At 40.1% G+C, this 27,807-nt stretch overlaps 1 protein-coding gene across 8 annotated transcripts in view; it reads left to right on the top strand.

The window, feature by feature from the left end:
* The window catches only part of CENPI (centromere protein I), a 71,097-nt gene that overhangs the window by 11,278 nt on the left and 32,012 nt on the right, over positions 1-27,807 (top strand). For all 8 annotated transcript variants that reach the window (XM_074392285.1, XM_074392281.1, XM_074392283.1 and 5 more), the window contains 9 exons: positions 8,652-8,700; positions 8,989-9,035; positions 14,386-14,475; positions 14,810-14,938; positions 15,224-15,391; positions 16,577-16,697; positions 17,826-17,917; positions 20,179-20,296; positions 20,382-20,446. In XM_074392285.1, coding sequence (XP_074248386.1) covers positions 8,652-8,700; positions 8,989-9,035; positions 14,386-14,475; positions 14,810-14,938; positions 15,224-15,391; positions 16,577-16,697; positions 17,826-17,917; positions 20,179-20,296; positions 20,382-20,446 — 879 coding nt within the window. The remainder of the gene's footprint in view (positions 1-8,651; positions 8,701-8,988; positions 9,036-14,385; positions 14,476-14,809; positions 14,939-15,223; positions 15,392-16,576; positions 16,698-17,825; positions 17,918-20,178; positions 20,297-20,381; positions 20,447-27,807) is intronic.

Raw genomic sequence — 27,807 nt, 5'->3', positions numbered from 1 at the left:
ATACAGAAATGTACCAACATAACATAGACATATGAAATATACAGAAAAGGGCAAAGAATAGCATTCTATTTTGCACCTGTCTGTTGGATTAACAAAATTTTTTTTATCATATCTACTTTATATCTTCTTTTAAGGAAATAAAAATGTTACAGATAGAGTTGATTCCACGTTGGAGTCTCTGTGCTGAACTAGAGCACTCATTGCCATCTTTTCCCTTTTAAACCACTTCAGCAGGGTCCTCTGAGTCATTTACTCTACATTTTCTTGATTAACACTGCAAAAATCCTCATCAGAATTAATGAGAAGGAGAGAATTCCTTTTCATGAGTGCTAATGGAGTGATTTTGATTAAATAGCATAATTATTTCCCTTAAAAACATTAATAACTTTAAGAAATCAATCTACTGTCCACCTGGAAGACTTTTAAGGACCCATCAGTAGTTCATGGACCATGTGAATCACTCATCTCACTCTTTCTCTTGCCTTTCGGGAGGGAATTCATTTATTGATTTTATTTTTTAAAAGTGATGTTTCCAGTGTATTCATTGCATTGTCCTAGGCACTGTAGAAGATTCAAAGTTTAGCATAGAGTTTCTTTACTCCAGGAACTTGAAATCCGGTTGGGGAATTAAGGAAATCACAGAGAGTTGAATTATCAGAAATAGTATATGATAGTTTGAGGATAATAATTGCTGTAATATTTCCAGGAAGGAAGAAAGCACTGTAAATCAAAATGATTAGTAAAAGCACCATAAAATATGTGGGTGTTTAAGCTGGGCCTTACAGGTTGAATAGGATTTGGGATTTGATGACAGAAAATGATATTTGATATGATGGGAGATAGTTCAAGCAAAGTTGTGAGATGTGTAAATTGTGTTTTAGGAGACCTTAAACAGACCAGCCTGACTTAACTGGAGGTGGTGTTAGGTGGTAAAGCTGAAAAAGTTGGGTGAGGACAGATTGTAGAGTTCTTCCAAAGTGATGCTAAGGAATTTGAACGTTATTCAGTGGGGAAATCACTGAAAATTTCTGGGTAGGATATGTTGAAAGCAGGAAGCTGTATCTAGTAGTGCCAAACAACGTGAATTAGGACGGAGGCTGAAGGCAGGAAGACTAGTTAGGAAGCTGAACATGGTAATCTAGGTATATCATGATATCCTAGACAAGAAATTCTCAAATATGATCTGTGGACCCCCTGAGCCTCCCTGAGACCCTTTCAGGAAGTCTGAGAGGTCAAAATTATTTTCATAATCCCAAGGTATTATTTGCCATTTTCACTTTGTTGACCTTGGCACTGATGGTGCTAAAGCAGTGGTGTATAAAACTGCTGGCCCTTTAACTTGAATCAAAGCAGTGGCACCAAACTGTACTAGCATATTCTTCATTGTGTTCTTCATTGTGGTAAAAAACCAAAAATGCTAATTTCATTTAAGAATGTCAAGTGAAGCAGTAAAAATTAACTCATTTTTCTTAAATCTCTCTTTTTTTTTGACCCCCACAAACTTCTGGTTGAAATTTGATTCCCAATGTTGGAGGTGAGGCTTTTTTTTTTAAAAAAAAAAAAAAGAGAAAAAGAAAGAAAAATAAATAAATTAAAAATAAATGAAGGAGAGGAAGAAAGAGGAAGAGGGAGAGAGAACGGAAGTCTTGCTTTATTGCCCAGGCTAGAATGCAGTCTAAAAATGGATATTGAAAACCTCTTTTATACCAATAATTGTGCTTAATAATGGAGACAGGAAAAATATGAGGGAAGAAAATAACAAACAAGCAGCCAACCAATATTTCATTTAAACCTGTGAGTAGGTGTCATGTGGTGCTAATAAGAGTGTATATTTTGTGTATTTAAAGTGGAGAGTTCTATAAATGTTTATTAAATTTACTTGTTCCAGATCTGAGTTCAAGTCCTGGATATCCTTGTTAATTTTCTGTCTCGTTGATCTGTCTAGTATTGATGTTGAAGTGTCCCACTATTATTGTATGGGAGTCTAAGTCTTTTTATAAGTCGTATGTATCTGGGTGTTCCTGTACTGGGTGCATATGTATTTAGGATCGTTAGCTCTTCTTGTTGCATTGATCCTTTTACCGTTATGTAATGTCCTTCTTTGCCTCTTTTGATCTTTGTTGCTTTAAAGTCTATTTTATCAGAGGTGAGAATTGCAACTCCTGCTTTTTATTTATTTATTTATTTTTGCTCTCCATTTGGTTGGTAAATCTTTCTCCATCTCTTTGTTTTGAGTCTTTGTGTATTCTTGCATGTGAGATGGGTCTGGATGCAGCATACTGATGGGTTTTGGCCGTGTCTTTTGATTAGTCGATTTAAATTTTGGATTAATAATAATATATGTGAGTTTAATACTGCCATTTGATGTTAGCTGGCTGTTTTGCCCATTAGTTGATGTAAATTCTTCGTTATGTTGATGCTTTTTACTTTTTGGTATATTTTTGGAAAGACTGATACTGGTTTTTCCTTTCTATGTGTAGTGGTTCTTTCAGAAGCTCTTGTAAAGCAGGCCTGGTGGTGATGAAATCTCTGAGTGCTTGCTTGTTCACAAAAGATTTTATTTTTCCTTCGCTTATGAAGCTTAGTTTGGCAGGATATGAAATTCTGGGTTGAAAGTTCTTTTCTTTAAGGATGTTGAATATTGGCCCCCACTCTCTTCTGGTTTGTACGGTCTCTGCTGAGAGATCTGCTGTGAGTCTGATATGCTTCACTTTGTGTGTAACCCAACCTTTCTCTCTTGCTGCCCTTAGTATTTTCTCCTTCATTTCAACCCTGGTGAATCTGACGATTATGTGCCTTGAGGTTGGTCTTCTTGAGGAATATCTTTGTGGTGTCCTCTGTATTACCTGGAGTTGAATATTGTCCTGCCTTGCTAGGTTGGGAAAGTTTTCCTGAATAATACCCTGAAGAGTATTTTCCAGCTTGGATTCATTCTCTTCGTCACATTCAGGCACACCTATCAAATGTAGATTAGGTCTTTTCACATAATCCCATATTTCTTGGAGACTTTGCTCATTTTTTTTTAATCCTTTTTTCTCTAATCTTGTCTTCTTGTTTAATTTCATTAAGTTGATCTTCGACCTCTGATATCCTTTCTTCTGCTTGATCAATTTGGCTGTTAAAACTTGTGCATACTTTGCAAAGTTAAATCTCTACATCATTTTTTTTTTTTTTTTTTTTGAGACAGTCTGGCTCTGTCACCAGGCTGCAGTGCAGTAGCATGATCTCAGCTCACTGCAAAGTCTCTCAGCTCACTGCAAACTCTGCCTCCTGGGTTCAATTGATTCTCCTGCCTCAGCCTCCTGAGCAACTTGGACTACAGGCGTGTGCTACCATGCCCAGCTAGTTTTGGAATTTTTAGTAGAGACAGGGTTTCACCATGTTGGCCAGGATTGTCTTGATCTCTTGACCTCGTGATCCGCCCACCTTGGCCTCCCAAAGTGCTGGGATTACAGGCATGAGCCATTGCACCTGTCCTAAATCTCTACATCTTTAATATTTTGTGTGATGAAATGACAAGTACAAACACAGTGCTGTATACTAAAGTACAGTGGTTATTCTGAGGAAAAGCATTTGTGTGATTGAGTTGCGAGTCCAACTAGCTCCCTTTTTTTTTTTTTTTTTTTTTTTTTTTTTGAGACGGAGTCTTGCTCTGCCCAGGTTAAAGTACAATGGCTCAATCTCTGCTTTCCGCCTCCTGGGTTCAAGCGATTCTCCTGCCTCAGTCTCCTGAGTAGCTGGGACTACAGGTGCGTGCCACCACGCCAAGCTAAGTATTTTTAGTAGAGACGGGGTTTCACCATGTTGGCCAGGCAGGTCTCGAACTCCTGACCTCAGGTGATAACGCCTGCCTTGGCCTCCCAAATGTTGGGATTACAGGTGAGAGCCACCGTGCCCAGCCTCCATTTTTATTTGAAAGAATGACTGACGGCTGGGCACAGTGGTTCATGCCTGTAATCCCCACACTTTGGGAGGCTGAGGTGGGCTGATCATGAGGTCAACAGATAGAGACCATCCTGGCCAACATAGTGAAACCCTGTCTCTACTAAAAATACAAAAATTAACTGGGCCTGGTGGCACGTGCCTGTAGTCCCAGCTACTCCAGAGGCTGAGGCAGGAGAATCACTTGAACCCAGGAGGTGGAGATTACGGTGAGCCAAGGTCACGCCACTGCACTCCAGCCTGGAGGACAGAGTGAGACCCTGTCTCAAAAAAAAAAAAAAAATTTCAAGATGAGATTTGGGTGGAAAAATAAAAAAAGAAATAAAAGTGGAAAAAATAAAAGGAATGACTGATAATATGAACCATAGTTATTCAGACTTGAGTATTTGGAAGATGTTTTCTTGAAAATGAGCAAAACAAGCCTGTTATGTCAAAGAAAAAAACTGGCAGTGTTTGTTGCTAGTGATAAAATTTGAGCATTCAAGTGAAAAATTGAAGTTTGGAAAATTTGTTTCTGCCACTATGAGCCAGACGGCTTTCAGATACCTGAAAGACTTTTCTAATGATTGGTGATGGTATTAATGATGTGATTTTTAGTTATCATATAATGACATGTGTCAGCATTTGGAAAGTCAGTATAACTCAGTGCGCCAGTATTTTCCAGATTAACAAGTATGATGTTCTAAATTCATACATGGATAAAAGATCCATTCAAAGTACAAGATACATCAATGAATTTTAATGGAACAGAGTACAGAGCTTTTACTACGAGTGTTTCAGATTCTACATTGCAGCTAACCCTTAAGAAACTACCACTTATCAAGTTTTGGTGTAGTATCAAAGAGTAATACCCACAGTTTTCTGAAAAGGCTTTTAAAATATTCCTACCTTTTCCAACTACATATCGGTATGAGGCTGGATTTTCTTAATATTAAAACATAAGATTGAAGATTGATCTTCAATCAAAACAACAGAATTGATGCTGCAGCACAGAATCCAACTGTGTTCTTTTAAGCCAGAGACATTAAAAAGATTTGTATGGCTGGACACAGTGGGATTACAAAGTCCTGTAATCCCAGCACTTTGGGAGGCTGAGGTGGGTGGATCATGAGGTCAGGAGTTCCAGACCAGCCTGACCAAGATGGTGAAAGCCCATCTCTACTAAAAATACAAAAATTAGCCAGGTGTGGTGGTGGGTGCCTCTAATCCCAGCTACTGGGGAAGCTGAGGCAGAGAATTGCTTCAACCCAGGAGGTGGAGGTTGCAGTGAGCTGAGATTGTGCCACTGTACTCTAGCGTCGGAAACAGAGTGAAACTCTGTCTCAAAAAAAAAAAAATTGTAGAAATGGGCTAGACGTGGTGGCTCATGCCTATAATCCCAGCACTTTGGGGTGGCTGAGGTGGGCACATCACTTGAGCTCAGGAGTTCGAGACCAACTTGGACAACATGGTGAAACCCCATCTCTATAAAATATACAAAAATTAGCTGGGTGTGGTAGTATGCATCTATAGTTCCAGCTACTTGGGAGGCTGAGGCAGGAGGATTGCTTGAGCCCAGAAGAGGAGGTTGCAGTGAGCTGAAATCATGCCTTTGCATTCCAGCCTAGTGAGACCCTGTCTTTACTTAAAAAAAAAAAAAAATGCTGAGTGTAGTGGTATGCACCTGTAGTCCTGCCTGACTACTTGGGAGGCTAGGGTGGGAAGAGCACTTGAGCTTGGGAGTTGGAGGCAGCTGTGAGTTGTTATGGTGCCATTGCATTTCAGCATGGGTGACAGAGCAAGAACCTGTCTCAAAAAAATAAATTCTCAGTATTATTTGCAACATGGTGAGTATTGACAGACATAATCCAGATAAACAAAAGCTCTTTGCAGTCCTCTAATGTGTATATATATATTTTGAGACAGAGTTTTGCTCTTGTTGCCCAGGCTAGAGTACAATGGCATGATTTCAGTTCTCGGCAACCTCCACCTCCTGGGTTCAAGCAATTCTCCTGCCTGAGCCTCCTGAGTAGCTGGGATTACAAGTACCCACCAGCACACCTGACTAACTTTTTTGTATTTTTAGTAGAGATGGGGTTTCCCCATTATGGCCAGGCTGATCTTTAACTCCTGTCCTCAGGTGATCCACCTGCCGTGGGCTCCCCAAAGTGCTGTGATTATAGGTGTCAGCCACCGTGCCCGGCCAAGGGGTCCTCTAATTTTTTTTTTTTTTTTTGAGACGGAATCTTGCTTTGTCGCCTTTCCCGGCTGAGAATTAGTTTATTTACCTTGGTAATGATTACTGATACAGTAAAAATAAATTCAGGTATCTTATTTTGAGATATTCTAAATGAGCTGGGTTTTTTTTTTTTTTTCAAGTGTTTTCTATCCTTTTTTTGGATTGACCCTACTTTTTTTTCTATTCTTGTTTGGAAGTCACATACTCTGTGACTCTTCTTCAAATGTATTCGTACCTACTTAACATGCATGCTTAAATTCTAAAGGTGACTGGCATCTTTACCTTTATCTTACATGATACAAAGACCTTAAGATACTTTAACTCTCTTTTTCATTTTCTTTTTTTCTCTCCCTGTCATGTGGTACTGAAGAATGCTTTAACTCTTATCACACTGCTTCTGGCTTATATGCTGCTGTTGTCTGGTTTTAGTTCTAGCTTGTTTTTCGTCATCCCTTTACACACACGCGTGCACTCATGCGCGCGCGCACACACACACACACACACACACACACACATCTAGTAGATTTTTTTCTTTTTTTTTTTTGAGATGGAGTTTCACTCTTGTTGCCCAGGCTGAAGTACAATGGTGTGATCTTGGCTCACTGCAACCTCCGCCTCCTGGGTTCAAGTGATGCTCCTGCCTCAGCCTCCTGAGTAGCTGGGATTACAGGCATGTGCCACCACCCCCGGCTCATTTTGTATTTTTAGTAGAGATGGGGTTTCTCCATTTGGTCAGGCTGGTCTCGAACTCCTGGCCTTGTGATCCGCCTGCCTTGGCCTCCCAGAGTACTGGGATTACCGGCATGAGCCACCATGCCCGGCCTCTGAAACCGTTTCTTTTTTTTCCTTTTTAAAGATGGGGTTTCATCATGTTGGTCAGGCTGGTCTTGAACTCCCGACCTCAGGTGATCCACCCGCCTTGGCCTCCAAAGTGCTTGGATTACAGGCGTGAGACACCACGCCTGGCCTTTTTTTTCTCTCTCTCTCTTTTTTTTAAAACTTTATTTTTTTTGAAACCTTTTTTTTTTTTTTTTTTTTTTTTTTTGTGAGACGGAGTTTCGCTCTTGTTACCCAGGCTGGAGTGCAATGGCACGATCTCGGCTCACCGCATCCTCCCCCTCCTGGGTTCTGGCAATTCTCCTGCCTCAGCCTCCTGAGTAGCTGGGATTACAGGCACGCGCCACCATGCCCAGCTAAATTTTTGTATTTTTTAGTAGAGACGGGGTTTCACCATGTTGACCAGGATGGTCTCGATCTCTTGACCTCGTGATCCACCCGCCTCAGCCTCCCAAAGTGCTAGGATTACAGGCTTGAGCCACCGCGCCCGGCTTTTTGAAACCATTTTTAAGTACAGAAGAAGCAATATGGAATATGCTGTACTTTAGACCTTGAAGTTTAGAGTCATGACTACAAAAATACAAATTTGTTTAAAGAAAGTCTTTGCTTTTGTTGCTTTCTCTAGTACCATTAAATACCTTATTTTTTCACTTGCCTATTATTTAGAGAGGGTGTTGGCAAATTTTTCTTAAAGGGACAAGTAGTAAATATTCTGGACCTGAGAATATTGTCTTTGTTGCAACTATTCAACTCTGCTGGTGTGGTGTGCAAGCAGCTGTAGACAATAAGTGAATGAATGAGTGTGGCTGTGTCCTAGTAAAACTTTATTTACAAAAATAGGTAGACCATAGTTTCCTGACCCCTGGTCTAGAATAAGACCTCAACAGATGGACACTGAAAATGAAATGGTATAAGGGAATCAATCATTCAATAATTTAATTAGCAAATTGAGTGCATGCTATTTGCCAAAGTGAAGACTAAGCTGTTAATTAAATTCTTGTATATATACTCACTGGAATATGAAGCATCATTGAAAATGATAATTTTGGAGACTAAACAACATGGGAAAGTGGTTTTAAATAGGAAATCAGGATAAAAGTTTCAAGTTTATGTCTTAATAAGTATGGGCCAAGCTCAGTGGCTCATGCCTGTAATCCTCATACTTTACGAGGCTGAGTCAGGAGAATCACTCGAGGCCAGGAGTTAGAGACTAGCCTGGGCAACATAGTGAGCCCTTGTCTCTACTAACTAACAATACATACATACATAAAAATATTGAAAGAAATAACAAAAATTCATGCAATTCTTTCAATATTTGTATGAATTTAGTAACTACATATATATAAATATTGAAACGAATGCATGAGTTTTTGTTAGGTAGAAGGATGATAGGTAATTCTGTTTTTCAGATTGTCTGCAATTTCTTTACATTCCAAAAATAACTAAAAAATGACCTAATGGGATGTTGATTAAAACTATCGTTTTTTTAAAATCACTATATAGTAGGAAAAAGAGATGCTTTGTAAAACTGTTATTCAGTGAAGTCCTGAAGGTTTTTTACTTAATTAGCATAAGATTGACATTTGAGGAAAATGTGTTACCCCTGTGTTCAAGACATATTATCATTTCTCTTAAATTTTTTATGTTTTAACAGTGCCCTTATGTTTGCCGTTTGTTATATTTACTTACCAAAAAAGAGAATGGTGAGTATTTTCATTACAGTTATATTACACTTTGGGGAGTTTGCATTTGTATTGGCCCTTTTAAAGTTAAAATCACTATTAGCATTAGTTATATGACAAAATTCATTTTGTGGAAATTGATTTTTAGTACTTTAGAGCATCTGCTTAGTGGCTTAACTGAACAGTATGCTTATTTTTTTGATACGTCGTAAGAAAAAAACTGTATGAACTGCATGATGGTTAAATATAACTAGTTTCTTTTTATTCTGAACCCAAATTCATACTACCTCTTTCCTTTATGTTTTCTAGTCAAACCATTTCGTGTGAGAAAACTGCTCGATCTTCAGGCCAAAATGGTGAGTACCGAAAAGACCTAAGACCTGCCAAGGTACTATGTGCCAGGTACAGAGCCAGACTTTGGGAATACAAAATCAAATAACTCATTACTTTTTTCTTTTTTGTTGAGACAGGGTCTCACTCTGTTGCCTAGACTGGAGTGCAGTGGAACGATCTTGGCTCACTGCATCCTCTGCCTCCCAGGTTCAAGTGATTCTCCTGCTACAGCCTCTCGAGTAGCTGGGATGATAGGCACGTGCCACCACATCCGGCTAACTTTTGTATTTTTTGGTAGAGATAGTGTTTCAGTGTGTTGGCCAGGCTGGTCTGGAACTCCTGGCCTCAAGTGATCACCTGCCTTGGCCTGCCAAAGTGCTGGGATTACAGGCGTGAGCCACTGAGACAGACCTAAGAAAGCATTTTAAGACATTATCTTCTGGATGCTTAAACTTCAATATATTCTCTGACTGTTATCTCTAGTCCTTTACAGCTCTCTTGCATTGTTATTTTCACTTTACCTGCCAGGTAACAGAAGTCTGTGAAGCTTTGGGTATGAAACAATAGGAAGTAATAGTGGCCGTGCCTAACTGGAGCCTTCATGACTTGCCTACAGGCATTTATTGAATGAGAGACACAAACACAGAACACATTTGTGCTTCTCCAATGTGAGGTCTTCTCTTAGTGTAGTTCAATGATTATTCTTTTTTTATAGCCTTCTGTTTTAGTTCCATGGGCACAATTATTTTTTCTTAGTTCTCTGAAGATATTAATGGTAATGTTTTTGTCCAATTTGAATTTTATTTCACATTCGTAGAAATTATGAAAAAGATGTACCTTTTTCCATGTTACAGCAAAACATTTCAATGGAATAAGAAAATTCTTACCGTAATAAAAGATCTTGCTGGGTGGGCACGGTGGCTCACGCCTGTAATCCCAGCACTTTGGGAGCCTGAGGCAGATGGATCACAAGGTCAGGAGTTAGAGACCATCCTGGCCAATGTGGTGAAACCCTGTCTCTACTAAAAATACAAAAAATAGCTGGGCGTGGTTGTGGGCACCCATAATCCCAGCTACTTGGGAGGCTGAGGCAGGACAATTGATTGAACCCGGGAGGTGGAGGTTGCGATGAGCTGAGATTCCTCCATTGCACTCCAGCCTGGGTTACAGGGCGAGACTTTTGTCTCAAAAAAAAAAAAAAGATCTTGCTGATTTGTATTAGCTGAAACACAGTGTATGTTCAAGTTAAAAAATGATTTATTAGATGATTGTCTAAAAATCTAAAAGACACTAAATGTATGGTTTCATTACTAACACTCTAAGTACATTCCTAAGTTATTCCATTCTGAACACCCATTTAAAAAGATGCATACATAACATTGTTTTGATTAGCCAAATTTTGATGAGTTTGGGCAAGTCCAATAATATACCAAGAAGGCATAGCCATGTGCATGTGTAACCTAACATGCCTGATAGTAACAGGCATAGTCAGTCCCCATATGTGAGGAAATACATTGGATGTGTGAATTTCTGATACCTGCAAAGGTGTATATCCCATCTATCCCCATCCATGCCCCATAACTCCCAATCTCTGAAGGAAACAAACCCACAAAAATTGCCCTTCTGGTGGCAGGCATGAATAATAGGAAGTGAGGCAGGCATGTTATTTTCCTACATACACTAGACCCTGTCCAGAGCAATCTTTGGAACAAGAAGGGAGAATTAGGTGTTTTTTGTTTTTTTTTTTTTTTTCCTGATGTTACCCTAGGCTTGTTGGTCAAGAGAATTAGGTCTTATCTTAAGGGTTGATGAGGATGGTTTCTGTGATTCTCCCTCTATCAGGCATGAGCTTGTGTGTATGCACCTTGGGCTGTGATATTTTTCTGTTTCAAACTTTGTCTCTGTTTTCTCATAGTTTATGTTTTTAGTTTGTTTGGTCTGTCTTTAATGGTACTTTTAATTTTGTTTTTCTTTTTTTTTAAATGTATTTTTTTTCTAATGGTACTTTTTAAATTTAAATTTTTTTAAGAGACGGGGTCTCACTTTGTCACCCTGACTAGAGTGCAGTGGCATGATCATGGCTCACTGCCACTGTGAATTCCTGGGCTCAGGTGATCCTCTCGCCTCAGCCTCCAGAGTAGCTGGGACTACAGGTGTGCACCACCGTGCCTGGCTGATTTTTAAATTTTTTGTAGAGACAGGGTCTCTCTACGTCACCCATGCTGGTCTTGAACTCTTGGACTCAAGCAGTCCATCCACCTTGGCCTCCCAAAGTGCTGGGATTACAGGTGTGAGCCACTGCACCTGGCCTGTCTTTCCTGGTAGTTTTTCTCAAAGGCTTGGTAAAGCTTATTTGTTCGTATTTGAAAGTAAAGTAGTAACACGATGATTGGAAACTTGTGTGTATGAGCAAGACTTGTTCATTGTAGGATCTTGGTGTTTCATTGAGGATCCTCCCAGATGACTATGTCAATTTTTTCAGCAGAATTCTCCTGTTTCCTATCTTACAGGGTTGCATAGTTGCACATAATCAATTTTGTGCGTGTGTGCGTGTGTGTGTGTGTGTGTGTGTGTGTGTGTGTATTTATAATATGAGGAATTGGCTCATTTAGTTATGGTGGTTGGTAATTCCAAAATCTACAGGATGGGCCAGCAGACTGGAGATCCAGGAGAGCTAATGTTCCAGTTTGAGTTCAGTGGCAGTCTACTATGGAACCAGAAAGAACTGCTGTTGCAGATAAAGTCTGAAGGCAGTCTGTTGGACATTTTCTTCTTATTTAGGGGCCTCTTCTATTCAGGCCTTCAACTGATTGGATGAGACCTATCCACATCACAGAGGACAATCAATTTGCTTTACTTAAAGTCTGCTGATTTAAATGTTAATCATATCCAAAAATCCCTCACAGAAACACCCAGAATAATGTTTGTCCAAATATCTGGACAGCCTGTGGACCAGCCAAATCAACACTTAAAATTAACCATCTGATATGGTTTGGCTGTCTCTTCACCCAAATCTCATCTTGAATTATAATTCCCATAATCCCCACATGTCACGGGAGGGACCTGATGGGAGGTAATTGAATCATGGGGGCGGTTTCCTCCAAGCTATTCTTGCGATAGTGAGGGGCTTCTGGCTTCTCTCTGCTCTCATTCTTTTCCTTCCTGCCATCATGTGAAGACGGATGTGTTTGCTTTCCCTTCCATTATGATTGTAAGTTTCCTGAGGCCTCCCTAGCCATGCATAACTGTGAGTCAGTTAAACCTTTCCTTTATAAATTACCCAGTCTTGGGCAGTTCTTTGTAGCAGTGTTAGAGTGGGCTAATACATCATCACGGGGTGTAAACTTGGCTACTGGCACTCTGAGACCTAAGCAGTAGAAAGGGGTGAGAAATGGTCTTGTTGTCCTCCCTTGGCTATGCCTGGTTGTATCTGAGTCTAGCTTCAGTTTCAGAGAGTAAAGCCTAATGTCTTGCCAGTATAGTGAAGGAATTTGGGGTTCTAACTGCTTCTTATGTAGTCTTTCATGCAATACTCCAGTTTTCTGTTCCTCTGGCATCTTCAATTTTTAGAGATGTCTGGTCCCTCAAATCTTGATCTTTTCTGGGAGTTGTCAAACATGAATCTGATTTTTTGGGGGCTTTTTCTGTTGATACCTTATATTTTATTTTATCTTTTCTGCTGACTTGGTTACTGTTTGCCCATCTTCATTCTAGGTTCCAAAATCTTGTTTAGATTTTTCATTTGCTGTTGTCTCCTCTCTTGTTCTCTTTGAACTTGTGCTTTGCTTTATCCCCTTTTTATTCTTCTTTTATTTACTTATTTATTTTTTGGAAATGGAGTCTCGCTTCATCACCCAGGCTGGATCTCAGCTCAGTGTGACCTCTGCCTCCCAGGTTCAAGCCATTCTCCTGCCTCAGCCTCCTGAGTAGCAGGGACTACAGGTGTGCACCACCATGCCCAGCGTAATTTTTGTATTTTTAGTAGAGTCAGGATTTCACCATGTTGGCCAGGCTGGTCTCAAACTCCAGGCTGGTTTCGAACTCCTGAGCTCAAGTGATCTACCCACTTTGGCCTTCCAAAGTGCTGGGATCACAGGTGTGAGCTACCACGCCCAGCCACCTTTATGGAAATCTCCCCCTCCCCTTTTTTTAGCATTAACTTTTTAACAAGTAAAATAGTTATAATTAACTAGACTATTCGTTATAAAGGCCTCAGCACTACCAAGTATTCTATAAAAAGCATTCTGGCTCAAAACAAACACTCTGATACCCATGGATAATGGGTGTACAGAGGTTAGAAGATAATTTCAATGTAGATAAACTCGATTAATTTAGTTTTGTTTTAATAAATTTAATTTCAAGAAGCTGTTATAAAATAGAAATATTAGGCCGGGCGCAGTGGCTCACACCTATAATCCCAGCACTTTGGGAGGCTGAGGCAGGCGGATCATGAGGTCAAGAGATCAAGACCATCCTAGCCAACATGGTGAAACGCCGTGTCTACTAAAAATACAAAAATTAGCTGGATGTGGTGGCGTGTACCTGTAGTACCAGCTACTCAGGAGGCTGAGGCAGGAGAGTTGCTTGAACCCGGGAGGTGGAGGTTGCAGTGAGCCGAGATCACGCCACTGCACTCCAGCCGGGCGCCTGGCGACGGAATAAGACTGTCTCAAAAAAAAGAAAAAAAAAAAGTTGTATTTCTAAGCCTCATTTGCTGCCTTACTTTTTACAGTATTTGATTCAATGAAATTTTAGTATAATAAAACAATTCAGTTACTTTCTTAGAATTCATTTTAGTGGTATTCTTTCTCTGGATAGCCAGATGTATAAAACAGGTTTATAGTAGTGATGACTTCTTTCACTGTGAAATTAGTGCTTTTGTTAAGACTTAAGACTTGTTTCAGTTATATCAAAGCTGCTTGATTATGGCATACCAACTGTAATGTCCCAGATAATTTTCCAAGAATTATGATAATCAGGTATTAGCTTCTCTTTTGGTCCTATCCCTTTGATGTCTAAATCAAGGACAAGTAAACTTTGAGTCCTGAGTATGCTGCTAGTGAAAATAAGCTATGCTATGCTAGTAAGTATAACTGCTAAGCCTAAACATAGGAAGAGAAGAGAGAAAACAGAAGGTAGAAGTAAAGTCAAAAAAGGTGTTAAGAGAGAAGATCACAGTTTGGAGAGGGTTGTTTAATGGTGATTGACTTGAATGTCTGGCTACTCATTTTTTGATTTTCGATAGCATCTTTCTATAGATATATCTCATAGTGAAATTATGGTCTGAATATACTTTTTTCCTTCTTTGGTATTTGTTTCCTCAGTTTCTTAATAGCCACAGAATTGAAAATAAAAACCTTATTTTTATTTCAGGGAATGCAGCCTCATCTCCAGGCTTTGTTATTGCTGTATAAGTTCTTCGCTCCTGCTCTGATTTCTGTATCTTTGCCTGTAAGGAAGAAGGTAAGGGATTAAGGAGAGAGAAATCATATTGAGATTGAAATACGTTATTTTTGGTAAGGTTAACTTACAGATTTCAACTTAAATATTTTCAGCCTACTATTTTACTATCTAGTATTGTGGTACTGTTTTGGGGAAGTTTTTTAGGGATTGGCATTTTGTGTTAATCCTATTTAGTGTATTTAATAGATTGCTGATGAGAAAAAAAAAACTTTAAATGTATTTGTATGGGTGTAAAGGATTTCATAATATATTTTCAATTAATAAGAGTTTTGGACTTTATGTTGCTCCAATTTATGTGTGCCTACTCTCTTGTACTTTATATCCCAATTTATAGGTCTATTTTAAGAATTCAGAGAATCTATGGAAGACGGCTCTGCTTGCCGTGAAGCAAAGAAACCGGGGACCTTCTCCAGAACCTCTGAAATTGATGTTAGGTCCAGCTAATGTTCGTCCTCTAAAAAGAGTAAGTATCTAAAGCCCAAACAACTTGCATGACTTTCTTTTATTAAATCCAAATAATAACCGTTCATATCTTAGAGGAGATTATAGATATTTAAATACGTATCAGTTACCCAGGATTCTGTGTAAACCGTATTCAGATTCCTTTAATTGAAACACCTTAACAGCTGCTTTTATATTTATGGTTTGTAGTTTGTTTAGTCCATCAGTAGATGTTTTTCTTTTCTTTTTTTTTTTTGTTTTTTTGTTTCTTGTTTTTTGTTTTGATTGTTTTATTTTCTTTCTTTAGAAGTGGAATTCTTTCTCAGTTATACCAGTGCTCAATTCCAGTAGCTGCACTAAAGAATGTGGAAAAAAAGAGATGAGTCTTTCTGATTGTCTGAATAGAAGTAGATCATTTCCACTAGAACAGCTTCAAAGCTTCCCTCAACTTTTACAGAACATCCATTGCTTAGAGGTATGTGACTGGAACATATACTTCTTTGCATTTTCTATTTGAACTTCATGGCCTTTTTTTGTTGTTGTTTTTTTGACACAGTGTCTTATTTTGTCACCCAGGCAGTGGTATAATCATGGCTCACTGCTGCCTTCAACTCCTGGGCTTATGTGATCCTCCCATTTCAGCCTTCCAAGTAGCTGGGATTATAGATGTGCATCACTACGCCTGGCTAATTTTTAAAAAAAGTTTATATCAGGCTGGGCGCGGTGGCTCACGCTGGTTATCCCGGCCCTTTGGGAGGCTGAGGTGGGCAGATCGCTTGAGGTCAGGAGTTCAAGCCCAGCCTGGCCAAAATGGTGAAACCCTGTCTCTATTAAAAATAAAAAAATTAGGCCGGGCGCGGTGGCTCATGCCTGTAATCCAAGCACTTTGGAGGCCAAGGCGGGCGGATCACCTGAGGTCGGGAGTTCAAGACCAGCCTGACCAACATGGTGAAACCCCATCTTTAAAAAAAAAAAAAAAGTAAACAAAAAAATACAAAAATTAGCTGGGTGTGGTGGTGCGTGCCTATAGTCCCAGCTACTCAGGAGGCGGAGGCATGAGACTCGTTTGAACCTGGGAGACAGAGGTTGCAGTGAGCCAAGATTGTGCCACTGCTCTCCAGCCTGGGTGACAGAGCGAGACTCTGTTTTAAAAAAATTATTTAAGCCGGACGTGGTGGCTCAAGCCTGTAATGCCAGCACTTTGGGAGGCCAAGGCAGGCGGATCATGAGGTCAAGAGATCAAGACCGTCCTGGCCAACATAGTGAAACCCCACCTCTACTAAAATGTAAAAGTTAGCTGGGCGTGGTGGCATGTGCCTGTAGTCCTAGCTACTTGGGAGGCTGAGGCAGGAGAATTGCTTGAACTCAGGAGGCGGAGGTTGCAGTGAGCTGAGATCACGCCACTGCACTCCAGCCTGGCGTGTGGCGACAGAGCAAGACTCTGTCTCAAAATAAAAAAAATTATTTAAAAAATATGTTTCCTAGGCTGGTCTCAAACTCCTGGGCTCAAGTGATCTTCCTGCCTCGGCCTCTGAAAGTGTTGGGATTATAGACATGAGCCATCATGCCAAGCCTTTTTTTGTTATATGTTTTCTATATGATGATTCCCTTATCCACTTTTCAGATACTTAATTGTTGATCGATTGTTCTGTCGTTGCAGCTGCCTTCTCAGATGGGCTCAGTGCTAAACAACTCTCTGCTGCTTCACTATATTAATTGTGTCAGAGATGAGCCTGTCTTGCTGAGGTTTTATTACTGGTTGAGTCAAACATTACAAGAAGGTAAGAATTGAGTGAGGATGTGAAGAACAAGATAGTTTACAAATGGGTTTCTTTTATGAGGGTGCCAAATCCTAGACCAGAGGAGCCTTCATATGTTGTAATTATGTCTCTGGTAATCATATATTTAAAGCATGAATGTTTATGTTGTTATAATTTTAATGCAGTAAGAAGGGAGAGAGATTTTGTTAAAGAAACACTGCTGGAGGGCCACCAAAACTCAATGGGGTGTTCTACTTTGGTGACTATTGTAATCCAAGGAATCTTCATCTTTTTATGTCCAGAAACTTGCTGTTAAGCCCCCAGAGTCTTCCCATTAATGGTAACGAAACTCAGAGGAAACTAATGTATAAGCCAGAATGTCAGCTTATTATAAAATTAATTATTTCTGGTAAGCAAAATGGTCATATCTGCCAACTAGAATATTCCTTCTGTACTATCAGCATGTATGGGAGCCAAATTTGTCATTAGACGGTTTCTTAATTATAGAATTAAAGGAAACGGCAGTGAGAAGTGTTTCATCCAGGCCAGAGTAAAGCCTGAGCTTTCATTCCTCCAATGGTGGGGGACAGTGGGGAGGAGAGGGTATATTTCTCTGGACATAGTATTTCTTTTGACCAAATTATTTCTTTACTGGATAAGCAACTCCTGACTCTTCTGATGGTTAAAGTTGCTTTTAGTTGGTTCCAGGCCAATTCTCCTTCTTGTACTCTGAATCTTTTAAACAGAATATGATACCGTTTATTAAATTTCCACTTACTAAATTTCTATCACTCTTACATTATACCCAGCCTACCCTAACTGAAGTTTACGGTATTCTAAAACTTTCAATTCAGATGTTTATACTTTCTTGGATTACTATGTGATATAAAGCTTACCATATTTATTATACGTGAATTTTCTCCATTTATTTTTTTCACTGTAAACTTTTCCCTGCATTACCAAGTTGTTGAGGAACATCTCACTATCACCTCCATGTATCTGTTCTAGTCTACATCATGAGTTAGCTAGGATGTATGAAACTTAATGGCTTTTTTACTTTGTCACTTGTTTGTTACTTTAGTGATAATTTTTTGTGCACTTTTTTATTGTGGTACAACTAGATGCTTATATTTACTGTTTTTGCTCTAGAATGTATTTGGTACAAGGTGAATAATTATGAACATGGAAAAGAATTTACCAATTTCCTGGACACTATCATCAGGGCAGAGTGCTTCTTACAAGTAAGATTTCACTTGCTTCTTCCACACTCCATCACTCTTTACTAAAGTTTATTTAGGTATCCATTGAAAACCTTTTCTTGGCTGTGTGCGGTGGCTCAAATCTGTAATCTTAGCATTTCAGCAGCTGAGGTGGATGGATCTCTTGAGCCCAGGAGTTCAAGACTAGCTTGGGCAACATGGCAATACCCCATCTCTATGAAGAATACAAAAATTAGCCAGTCATGGTGGCATGCATCCGTAGTCCCAGCTACTCAGGAGGATGAGGTAGGAGGATCACTTGAGCTCAGGAGATCGAGGCTGCAGTGAGCCATAATTGTGCCACTGCACTGCAGCCTGGGTGACAGAGTGAGATCCTGTTTCAAAAACAAACAAACAAAAAACCCCCTTTTTTAGTACCTGATATCTTTTGTAAACACTATTTGTTCAATTTGAAACTCATTATAAATAGAGCTGAGTTGTACTTTTATCTTTGCACTGTTGGATTTGAAGAAAGACTGTTATATTATGCAGATAAAAGGGAAAAGCCTGTAGAGAACAAACTGAAGATGTAATTAAATATATTCAGTTAATTGAATTAGCCAGTAATGAAATTTCATAGGGTCACTACTTATATTCTTTCTTTCTTTCTTTTTTTTTAAATAAAGAGATGGGGTGTCATCATGTTGGACAGCCTGATCTCAAACTCCTGACCTCAGGTGATCCACCCATCTTGGCCTCCCAAAGTGCTGGGATTACAGGAGTGAGCCACTATGTCTGGCCTCCGCTACTTATATTCTTATAATCAACATTTTTCGAGCATCAAATATGTTCCAGCCAATGGAAAATTTGGTCTGGGTAACCCTGAGTTGTATTTTAAGCTGCAGCTTAGGTATTAGCACCATCAAGAAGCCTTCATTTATTGCCCCAATGCGGGTTAGCGTCTTGTTCTATGTGCTCCCATGGCTCCCTGTGCTTACCTCTATCGTGACACTTTTAGCACCCATTTTTCTACACATTATGAGCCCCCAGCAGGCAGAAACTATGTCTAACTTTTCTTCATGTATAGATGTTCAGCTTGATTGATAAATGTTTGTGAACTAATTCTTTGTTTTTTTTTTTTTTTTTGAGACAAGGTCTTGCTTTGTTGCCCAGGCTAGAGTGTACTAGCACAATCATGGCTTACTATAGCCTGATTCTCCCTCTTTGGTCTAGTAGCTAGAACTACAGGTGTGCACCACCATTCCTGGCTAGTTTCTTCTTTTTTTTTTTTTTCATTATTTTGTAAAAATGGGGGTTTGCCACGTTGCCCAGGCTGGTCTCGAACTCCTGGGCTTAAACATTCCTTCTGCCTTGGCCTCCCAAAGTGCTGAGATTACAGGCATGAGCCACCACACCCAGCCCAAGTTTTAGGGATTTGGTGTGAAACCATTTAATTGGAAGTTGGGTGCAGACGATGGTAGTGAGGATAGCAATTTAGGTTGACGTTTATGTTTCCTGCTTGGGAAGATGGATGACACTCACTGAGAAAAGGAATATAGGAGGAGCAGGCTTGGAAGGAAAGACGTTTCAAAACTTAAGAGATGCCTATGGGACATCAAAGCGGTCATATCTGGTATGCAGTAAAATAATGAATCTAGAGCTCAGGAATGAGATTTGGGCTAGAGATACAGATTCAGGACCCCTCATGTTAAAAGTGGTGGCTTTAACTGTGATATGGATGAGATTGTTCAGATAATTCATGTCATGAAATGAAGGTCTTAGGATAGAGTCCTGGCGCATGTTACTGTGTAAGGCTTAGGTGACAAAGGAAAAAAGGGAATTCCCAGATCCTCACTCTGGTGGAAATATAAGCAACCTAGACATTAAGCCTCTAAAGATGGAGCTGCTCAGCGTAGGGATTTGGTCTATGACCTCCAATGAACTTCTAGCCCTGTTACATAATAACATTGTATACATTTGATTGACTGTTCAAATTACTGCGTGTACCCCAAGATAATAAATTTTATTTTAAAAAATTCTATAACTTTTAATCTTCTTTCCAGTGGATGAAGTTTTATAGCATTTGAGAAGCATTTGATAAAGATGGTAATGTATGCAAATACTGATCTTCTCATCCTTTTTCTGAGGAAGTCTGGCACCTAACCTAATGCTTTTAATATATTGATGACAAAAAATTAGTCTAAGACTGAAGCAACTATAGCATAAAATAAACTGGTTGTTTAGAGCGTAATTTTATGACTGAAGAGTTCCATATAGGGATTTACTATTCACTTGTGTTACAGGAGGGGTTTTATTCTTGTGAAGCATTCCTGTATAAGAGCCTTCCTCTCTGGGATGGCCTCTGTTGTCGGTCACAGTTCCTTCAGCTTGTGAGCTGGATTCCTTTTAGTAGCTTCTCTGGTATGTATCATGAAAATTAGGAGTCATTTAATTCAATGTGCTATGATTGAAAATATTTTGAATAATTTTTTTTTTTAATTCCCAGAGGTGAAACCACTTCTATTTGACCGTCTAGCACAGCTCTTCTTTACATCAACCATTTATTTTAAGGTAACAAAAACTTGCCTTGCTTAGATTTCATAGGATGTGTTATTCTATTGCTAGTAGTACACAATTCCAAACTGATATTACAGCAATGGTTTTATAACAGGATTTTCTTGGACGTGGGCATTGAGGTGCTGCATCATTTAACTCAAAGTTAATACATAGAATGTTCCTTTTTTAAGGCTATCTTGCATATAGTTTTCCTGACCTGTTTCCACTTGTAGCAAATGACGTAGTGAACAAACAAGTGGCAAATGCATACTAATAAAAACAAACTGAGAAATAGTTTGATTGTTGTGGTTTACATTTTTGTAGATACATTTATTCATTTTACAAATATTTTTTGAGCACCTGCTATATACCCTCTTGACACTGGGAATACAGTCGTGATCAAAGCAAACAAAACTCCCCATGACATTCATATTTTTTATTTATAATAATAGTTGTTTTCTGCTAGTAAAGTTGTTCCAACCTTATATATGTTACTATTATAGGGTGGTCTCCAAGAAGACCAATATGGCTTCCAGAAGTTCTACCTGAATGAGTTTGAGAGCTACCTTCTTTTTGTTTTGTTTTGTTTTGTTTTCAGACGGAGTCTCGCTCTGTTGCCTGGCTGGAGTGCAGTGGTGCAATCTTGACTCACTGCAACCAACCTCCACCTCCCAGGTTCAAGCGATTCTCCTCGTCTCAGCCTCCCTAGTAGCTGGGACTACAGGTGCACACCACCACGCCCAGCTGTTTTGTATTTTTTTCCCATCTACCTCAAACTTCAAACTTTTGTATTTTTAGTAGAGACAAGGTTTCACCATGTTGGCCAGGATGGTCTCAAACTCTTGACTTTGTGATCCTCCTGCCTCAGCCTCCCAAAGTGCTGGGATTACAGGCGTGAGCCACTGTGCCTGGATGAGAACCACTTTCTTACAGAATTCCTATCTTAAAAGAGAGACAATTAAGTAATGTTTCTTTTGTAACTTTTTTTTTTATCTTAAATCACTTACTGTTGACCACATTAACAGCAAACATGTTGTTCTGATTAGTGTTTGTCATAATTGAATGGCACTTGATTAATTTCTATCATATTAACTTGGATTTGAGGTCTATTTATGTTAATTGTAATTTATATATCCTGACCAATATCATCATTCACGTGGCATCCACACCAGTTCTCCCAGCTAATAAATTTTTAGAGACTTCAGTTTGAATTTTTTTTTTTTTTTGCAATTCTCTTCCAATCTTCTAATTGGGTTATTTGTTTCTTTTCTTTTTTTTTCTTTTTTCTTTTTTTTTTTGAGACAGAGTTTCGCTCTTGTTACCCAGGCTGGAGTGCAATGGCGCGATCTCGGCTCACCACAACCTCCGTCTCCTGGGTTCAGGCAATTCTCCTGCCTCAGCCTCCTGAGTAGCTGGGATCACAGGCACGCGCCACCACGCCCAGCTGATTTTTTGTATTTTTAGTAGAGACGGGGTTTCACCATGTTGACCAGGATGGTCTCGATCTCTTTACCTCGTGATCCACCTGCCTCGGCCTCCCAAAGTGCTGGGATGACAGGCTTGAGCCACCGCGCCCGGCCATTTGTTTCTTTTCTTATTCTTCCATGCTAAAGAGCTGTTTAAACATTAGGCTGGACCATAGGAAATTGCCATTTTTTGTAGGTCAAAGATGGTTAATGATTGGCAGTTTGCTGTGGTTCAACCTAATATGCATATACACATTCATACACACGCATATTTGAGAGGGAGAGGGGTGGGGAGAGGAAGGAAGGAAGGAAGGGAGCAGACAGGAGGCTAAGTACGGGACTCAGGGGAATGCACACAGTATCGAATTCTCAAGCCAAGAAGGAGGACAGTCTGAAGGAATCTTAAGAAGAAATTGCCAGAGGTATAAAAAGAACCAGGAGAATAATAGTTCCAAGGAAACAAAGGGAATATGGAATATCAAAAAGGAATGAAGGAATAATGTTGCCAAGTATCCCAGGAAGATCCAGAAAGATAAGGACAAAAAAAAGTTTCTTTTAGAATTGACAATACAGAGGTTTTGGCTTCCTTTGTGAGTAGTTCCAGTGGAGTGTGGAGGTAGAAGTCAGATTGTGTGGGTTGAGGAGTAAGTGAAAAGTCAAGACAGTGAGTATAGAATATGTTTAAAAATGTTTGACCAAAAAAAAGTTGTAGAGAGGAGCTGTAGGGGGCTGTGAACCAGGGCAAGTTGTTTGTTTGTTTGTTGCCTCTAAAATGACATAAACATGAGTGTGTTTGTAGATGGAGTTGAAGGAGCCGGTGGAGAAGAGGGAGAAGTTGAAAATGGAGAAAAGAATGGGGATAATTGATGGTACAAGGTTTCAGAAGAAATATGAAGGTATTGGGTTAAAACTAGATAGGGAGATTTACTTGAATGGGTGGTTAGGAATTGGGAGGCACCATTTATCCTCTAAGACTGGGGAGAGGATGCCCGGATAGGTGGTTGGTATATTTGTAAAGTTAGAAGAGGCTGGGCTCGGTGGCTCAAGCCTGTAATCCCAGCACTTTGGGAGGCCGAGACGGGTGGATCACGAGGTCAAGAGATCGAGACCATCCTGGTCCACATGGTGAAACCCCGTCTCTACTAAAAATACAAAAAATTAGCTGGGCATGGTGGCGCATGCCTGTGATCCCAGCTACTCAGGAGGCTGAGGCAGGAGAATTGCCTGAACCCAGGAGGCGGAGGTTGCGGTGAGCCAAGATCGCGCCATTGCACTCCAGCCTGGGTAACAAGAGCGAAACTCCGTCTCAAAAAAAAAAAAAAAAAAAAATTATGTGCATTTTGCATTTTGATGCATACTGCCAAAATAGTTTCCAGAAATATTGTTTTTATTTTTGTTTTTGTTTTTGGGACGGAGTTTCGCTCTTGTTACCCAGGCTGGAGTACAATGGCGCGATCTCGGCTCACCGCAACCTCCGCCTCCTGGGTTGAGGCAATTCTCCTGCCTCAGCCTCCTGAGTAGCTGGGATTATAGGCACACACCACCATGCCCAGCCAATTTTTTGTATTTTCAGTAGAGACGGGGTTTCACCATGTTGACCAGGATGGTCTCGATCTCTTGACCTCATGATCCACCTGCCTCGGCCTCCCAAAGTGCTGGGATTACAGGCGTGAGCCACCGCACCCAGCGGAAGATAGCTTTTATGTTGTGTTCAGAAAAGCAAAGGATAGTCAAACTCATGAGAAAAACTGTAGCAAAATGCAATCAGAAATAGTGTCTTTGATCGTAGCCTAACAAATTCAGCTTTTAGCAGTTTGGCTAATGAGGTTCTTTCTGTAGCTCACAGATTATTTGTAAACATACTTAAACAAGGCAGTTTTTTTCTGTGACACCTGATTAAATAGAAGATCCCTGTGATTTCTGTATATTATCCTTTCTTCTTTTTGAGATGGAATCTCGCTGTGTCACCCAAGCTGGAGTGCAGTGGCATGATCTCAGCTTACTGCAACCTCAGCCTAACAGGTTCAAGGGATTCTCCTACCTCAGTCTCCTGAGTAGCTGGGATTACAAATGCCTGCTACCACACCCGGCTAATTTTTTGTAGTTTTTAGTAGAAACGGTGTTTTGCCATGTTGGCCAGGCTGGTCACGAACTCCTGACCTGAGGTGATTCACACACCTCAGCCTTCCAGAGTGCTGGGATTACAAGTGTGAGCCACTGTGCCTGGCCTGTATGTTATCTATTAAATTAAATCTGATTTCCTTCTTAAAGTAGGATTTATTTTTGATTTTATATTTACCTTCTCAAAGAAGGGGCTTATATTCTGTTCCACATTAGCAGTGGGAAGCTTGATATAGGGCAGTGCTTACATCTAGTTGTTAAGGTGGGATATGGAAATGTATTCAGAGGAAGCAGTAACCTGGTTTGTTGGTGAAGGAGAGCTAGGATATGATTAAGGTAACAAGACAGAGAAATCATACTTCGTAGAATATGAAGGTGCATGATTAGTTTAACACAGAACAGAGGTTCTGGATACTGCAATTGAGAGATTTGGAAAGGACAGAATCAATGAAAGGGGACAAGCATAGAGACAAGGAAGAAAAGGTGACTAAAGGGGCTTACATATTGGGAGGTGACTAAGGGTAGCAGGAATGTGAAATACGGTAGAATTAGCTAAACATGAGTTGCCAAGGCCTGTAGTAACTAGTTATTGCCTTATTGTATAGCTTGATTACCCAGCTTAGTCTAATAAATGAATAGTATTTTTAAAGTCTATTAAAATATTTTCACATTTTCAGTGTGTTTTGTTTGGTCCCGGTCAGTTATGCCTATCAGCAAACAACTTATTTTCATTGAAGAATTTTTTTTTTTTTTTTTTGAGATGGAGTTTCGCTCTTTGTTGCCCAGGCTGGAGTGCAATGGCGTAATCTTGGCTCACCACAACCTCTGCTTCCCGGGTTCAAGTGATTCTCCTGCCTCAGCCTCCCGAGTAGCTGGGATTACAGGCATGTGCCACCACACCCGGCTAATTTTGTATTTTTAGTAGATATGGGGTTTCTCCATGTTGGTCAGGCTGGTCTCGAACTCCCGACCTCAGGTGATCTGCCTGCCTCAGCCTCCCAAAGTGCTGGGATTACAGGCGTGAGCCATTGTGCCCGGTCTCATTGAAGAATTTTGCATGGGAAAGGCCCCATAAATCCACACAAATGTTGTTACATTTGTTTTGGAATGTTAATTTTTCAATAAATGTCCTTATTGATTTATGATTTTCCATATAGTTGCAAACATAGTAGACATAAATTTAAAAATCAGAATATGTAATTAACATAAAATCAAAATACATAATTAAAAATCAGAATACATAATAATTTTCGTATTTCCTCATAGTCATCATAATGTTGTTGATAGTGGCACCATAGTCCTTAGCACCATAATTTATTTAGTAATTTATTATTATTTCTCTCTCTGTTTTTTAGAGACAGGATCTTGTTCTGTTGCCCAGGCTGGAGTGCAGTGGCATGATCATAGCTCACTGTAACCTTGAACTCCTGGGCTCAAGGGATTCTCCCACCTCAGCCTCCCAAGTAGCTGAGACTACAGGCATGTGCCACCAAACCTGGCTAATTAAAAAAGTTTTTTTGAGACAGAGTCTCACCCTGTCGCCAGGCTGGAGTGCAGTAGTGCAATCTTGGCTCACTTCAACCTCTGTCGCCCAGGTTCAAGCAATTCTCCTGCCTCAGCCTTCCGAGTAGCTGGGACTACAGCATACGCCACTACGCCCAGCTAATTTTTGTATTTTTAGAGAGTTGTGGTTTCACCATGTTGGCCAGGATGGTCTCGATCTCTTGACCTCATGATCCACCCACCTCAGCCTCCCAAAATGCTGGGATTACAGGTGTGAGCCACTGGCCCCATCCTAAAATTTTTTTTAGAGACAAGGTCTTGCTATGTTGCCCAGGCTGGTCCCGAACCTCTGGCTTCAAATGATCCTCCCACCTCAGCCTCCCAAAGTGTTGGGATTACAGGCATGAGCCACTATACCTGGCCTCTATTATTTCTAATTTGTCTCTTTTGTCAAATAACAGTCTCCAGCATCTTCATTTTATATATATATATATATATATTTTTTTTTTTTTTAAAACTTCTTCCCTTGGCATACCTATATAGGAGTGAGATTACTGGATGAAAAGAAAGGTGCTGTTACTTAGCTAATGGGATGTACACTGCAAGTTCTTTGAAAGAAGGAGGATGCAGTGGATGGAGTGCTTAAATAACAAGAGTCTAGCAGCCATGGGGAAAGTGTTGGGGTTTGGGAGATGATACAAGAATAAAGGAGACTAGCTAGGAGGATAAAATGACCTCAAAGATGTGAAGGCCTGGTCTAGGGTAGTTATAGTGGGATTGGGAAGAAAATGAATAAGTAGGACATTTTGAAGAAAAAAAAGTGACAGGATATGGTGACTGAAGATAAAGTGTATATGATGCAAGATGACTTGAAGTTTTCCAACTTGAGATAGTAAATGAACTTGGGATATTTTGCCTGGAGGAAAAAAAGACTAAGATTTTCTGGTTCCCTTTCAATATTTGAAGGATTGTCACATGAAAGGAGATCTCTGTGTAGCTGCAGGGAACAGAGGCAAATATAGGGCAGTATCTCGTAACAGTTAGAGCAGACTCATGATGGAATAAAGGACTTTCAGAGGTGATATATTTCTTAACAGTGAAGTAGGTCAGGCAGAGGTTTAATGGCTGTCTATTCAGGATATTTATGTAGAAAAGGTTCACATGTCAGGTAGAGCTGTGTTTCTCAGTCTTGTTTTTAGAAAGCAAAAACTGGCTGGGTGCAGTGGCTCAATGCCTGTAATCCCAGCACTTTGGGAGGCTGAGGCAGGTGGATCATTTGAGGTCAGGAGTTCGAGACCAGCCTGTCCAACATTGTGAAACCCTATCTCTACTGAAAATACAAAAATCAGCCTGGTGGTAGTAACACGCACTTGTAACTCCAGATACTTGAGAGGCTGAGGCCAGAGAATTGCTTGAGCCTGGGAGGCAAAGGTTGCAGTGAGCTAAGATCATGTCACTGCACTCCAGTTTGGGCAATGGAGTGAGATCCTGTCTCAAAAAAAAAAAAAAAAAAAAGAAAAGAAAAGAAAAGAAAAAACCTATGTCCTCTTATCATCGTGAATATAAAAACCTCATATCTACCTTCCGTCCATCCCTCCATCCCTCTGTCTCTCTCTCTTTTTCTTTCTTTTTTGACATGGAGTTTCACTCTTGTTGCACAGGCTGGAGTACAATGGGGCGATCTCTGCTCACTGCAGTCTCTGCCTCACGGGTTCAAGTGATTCTCCTGCCTCTGCCTCCTGAGTAGCTGGGATTACAGGTGCCCACCACCATGCCTGGCTAATTTTTGTATATTTAGTAGAGACAGCGTTTTGCCATGTTGACCAAGCTGATCTTGAACTCCTGGCCTCAAGTGATTCACCCACCTTAGCCTGCCAAAGTGCTGGGATTACAAGTGTGAGCCACCCCACCTGGCGCCTCATACCTTTCTTTTGTTTTTTTGAGATGGGAATCTAATTCTGTTGCTCAGGCTGGTGTGCAGTGGTGCGATCTTGGCTCACTGCAACCTCTGCTTCCTGAGCTCAAACTATCCTCCTAGCTCAGCCTCCTGAGTAGCTGGGACTACAGGCACATGTCAACATGCTTGATTAATTTTTATGTTTTTAGTAGAGAGAGAGGTTTGCCATGTTGCCTAGGCTGGTCTCAATTTCCTGGGCTCAAGGGATCTACCCACCTCAGCCTCCCAAAGTGCTGGGATTACAGGCATGAGCCACTGTGTTTGGCCAAGATTTTTGTTTTCTAAATATGACATGATATGTATATACTGTGTACCCACAAAAATTAAAA

Source organism: Saimiri boliviensis, chromosome X (assembly GCF_048565385.1).
Source record: "Saimiri boliviensis isolate mSaiBol1 chromosome X, mSaiBol1.pri, whole genome shotgun sequence".
Taxonomy (NCBI): domain Eukaryota; kingdom Metazoa; phylum Chordata; class Mammalia; order Primates; family Cebidae; genus Saimiri; species Saimiri boliviensis.
This window is presented reverse-complemented; position numbering and strand designations above follow the sequence as displayed.